At 52.1% G+C, this 3,207-nt stretch overlaps 2 protein-coding genes across 2 annotated transcripts; both read right to left on the bottom strand.

Moving 5' to 3' along the window:
* Window positions 1-14: 14 nt before the first annotated feature.
* Window positions 15-1,157, bottom strand: SARC_11669 (hypothetical protein; the record flags this gene model as incomplete). Its single annotated transcript, XM_014294234.1, has 1 exon — window positions 15-1,157. A coding segment is annotated over one exon (1,143 nt), but the record flags the coding sequence as incomplete, so codon positions are not given.
* A 58-nt stretch (window positions 1,158-1,215) lies between these two features.
* SARC_11670 (hypothetical protein) lies at window positions 1,216-3,203 on the bottom strand (the record flags this gene model as incomplete). Its single annotated transcript, XM_014294235.1, has 3 exons — window positions 1,216-1,524; window positions 1,696-3,111; window positions 3,159-3,203. 3 exons carry the CDS (start codon window positions 3,201-3,203, stop codon window positions 1,216-1,218), a joined length of 1,770 nt encoding a protein of 589 aa, XP_014149710.1.
* Window positions 3,204-3,207: the final 4 nt, after the last annotated feature.

A 3,207-nucleotide genomic window follows, 5' to 3' on the forward strand; every position in this document is an offset into this window, starting at 1 on the left:
TATATATATTTAAGCGTTTTCTTAGCAACATCGCACCCTATTCTGACTTCCGTACTACCCACATTCCATTCATCACCCGTGTAGTATAAGTATTCTGATACACACGACCCCGACGGTATCACACCGTCACTACCATCCGACGCAGTCGGTCCAGTGGGGCCGGTTGGTCCATTGCCACCACTGCCGCCACCGGCATCGCCTATTGGACCCGTGGGTCCAGTATCACCCGTTGGCCCAGTGGGCCCCGTAAGACCAGTTGCTCCCGTGGCCCCCGATGCGCCGGTATTCGTTGTGCCCCCCGGTGGTCCAGTCGGACCCGTCACCCCCGTATTCCCTGGCTCCCCGAGTACCGAACCGGCGTTGTGCAATACGCCGTTTCCAAGCACGATCTGCAAATCGCCGTTACTATCAATATGTGTTGTGGTGCCGATACCGTAGCCGCGCGATCCATCCGCATATCCATCGATTACGATGTCTCGTCCATCACTGAGAATGATTTTACTTTCCCCCGTGCTAGTTGTAACTACACTTTTAACATATGTACGAGGTTGATCCGGACCGGTTGTAAACTTCATTGTCAAGTCCTCCTCGGGTGTCAATAATGCAGATGACACTAGACGCCCCACACCACCGTCTGAACCCTTACCACTACTGTCGTCTGTGAGACCGCGGATATTGCCTAGGATGTGCGACTCGCCGTTCAAAACCACTGATAATAGGCCATCGTCAGTCACTGACGATGAGCTCGGAATAGTGCCCCTGTCACCGCGCCCCGACGCTGCACCGTTGTATTCAGAATGTGTTACTTCACCAGTTGAAGGATTGTACCGCATCGCATGGTCTGTTGGATTCAGATCGGTCACATTACGAATTGGTTTTATATACATCCCCGGGCTGTGTGTGCTGGTGAGTGGCTCGTTTGTGGCCGCCATGACAATAGTGCGATCGTGTTGATTAGCCTCCCCTGCAGACGTCCCGATTGCAATACAGTGGTCACCTTGCGATGTGTTGCCGGTGCCACATCCAATAGCTATGCTATCAATACCCTGATTGTGCTGTCCGGCGTGGTACCCGATGGCGACTGCTTCCTGACTTTGATCAAACTCTCCCGCACACATGCCAAGTTTGATGTTACTGTTACCCACCACCCAGGACATTTTTATTTTTCACACAATTTGGTTTCGGTTGTTTATTCTTACCGTAAAAATGTTTTTATTAAACGCTCGTAATTATACCCCTGAGATCTTCTGCGTTACGTTGCTGCATCGCTAGTATATACGCCGTTAGATCGTTCCATTTGATATCAATCGCTGCACCGTCAGCGTTTGTATGAACAAGCGACGGCGTTGTCTCAAGTAAGTCCTCGGCAATCAGTCCGCAATAACGTACGTCGGTGTGTCCTCGCGTTTGAATGTCGTCGGTACGGTACATGTTTTCCTTGTATCCGAACTTTTTGGGTCTCAACGTCGCTACACCGGCTAAAACCGTGTCTAATTGTACACTGTCAACCGGTGTAATGTTGTGCTTTGTTTGTCAGACGATGATCCGTAGGTTATTTCGGCGGTAGCCGGGTTATAAAAGAGTGCGTGACTGCTGACAACATTGCGTATAGAGTCAGTGTAGAACCCGTTTGCAACGAAGTTCTGCTGCTTATACCAAAAGTTGTTTATACCTAAAAAAAATACAGTTGTCAACGGCGGTTTCCAAGGTCGAGTGTGATGCGATGATAACCGATCCAGGTCCGACATTATCAGAGCCGGCAAGATGTCCCACAGTAAGTGACATAGGACCACACGAATGTTCTCCGGCTTGGTTGCCAATACATGTACTTCCAGCTCCCATATTTTCGTAACCCGCATAGTACCCTATGGCGGTTGATTCTGATCCCTGATTCACTTTCCCCACATTTAGCCCTAGGGCTACGGAGCTATGACCCTGGTTCTCTTCACCAGCACCACTTCCGAAGGCAACACACTTTTCCTGCTGATTCGTACGGCCGGCATTATGTCCCATTGCAACCGAATAATCCGATTGGGATGTATTGCCCGCACGGTATCCGATAGCTACTGAATCAACACCCTGGTCAAACTGCCCCGCCTGGTCTCCTATTGTTACACCATTTGCGCTCTGATTTTGCTCACCGGCTAGACATCCAATTGCAACCCTTCCACCCCCAGGAACCCAATCCGTCCCGTCCCACCGCAAGTAGTCGCCGTAGCATGTGGATGTGGGAAATGTTGGATATACATCATTTCCATCTTGTCCAGCTGGGCCGGTAACACCCGTACCACCCGTACCACCAGTCCCGGTTGAATCAGGGCCAGTGGCACCAGTGGCACCAGTGGCACCAGTTGGTCCCGTGGGTCCTCCAGGACCCTTGGCGCCCGTGGCTCCTGTTATACCCGAACCTGCGTTGGCACCAGGTGGTCCTTCGGGTCCCATGGCACCTTCACTACCAGTTGCGCCTGTCGCCCCTTTGACGTTTGGTATAGACATTGTATGGCCGTCCGAGTACTCAATGGTCATGGTACTGTTTGTCAGGTTAACGTCAATGAAGTCAGGTCCTGCGTCACCACTCACAGTGGACGCACCTGGGATGGTTACAACACTGTTGTCTGTGAGGGTGAAAACGAGCGAATCAGCGACAAGTTCCATGGTTTTAATCCCAGCCCCCGAGGGACCTGTAGTTCCCTTGATATTACTAGTTATGGTCGTCGTACCGTCCGTGAGGGTAGTCATTAGACCACCCCCAGCGGTAATTTCAAGGGACGATACGCTGGGACCCTGTTCACCAGCAGGCCCAGTGGGTCCGATTGTACCCGGTGGGCCGTGTACATTTCCCATGAGGGCGCCGTCAATAACGGCGGTAGAACTATCAGTAAAATCGACGACCAATTTACCAGAGGAGTCAACGTGTATCCCAGTGACCGAGGTACCATCAGCACCGGTAGTTGCCAACGACCCCGACGACACGACAACTTCAGACGTCACGGAGTCGTAGTACAGGGGCATGGTTCCCGGTCCGGCACCGATGGGACGAATGTACGTCGCATTTGAGACTGAACTGTTCAGCTTGCTTGTCGATGCGTTGAATATAACCGTGTTTGCGTGCTGTGCATCAGCGCCTGCGTATGGACCAATTGCTACACTGTACGCACCCTGGTCGGTGGCCCCAGCAGTATCGCCGATGGCGATGGCGTCATTGCC

This window comes from Sphaeroforma arctica (assembly GCF_001186125.1).
Source record: "Sphaeroforma arctica JP610 unplaced genomic scaffold supercont1.1816, whole genome shotgun sequence".
NCBI classification, from domain to species: Eukaryota; class Ichthyosporea; order Ichthyophonida; genus Sphaeroforma; species Sphaeroforma arctica.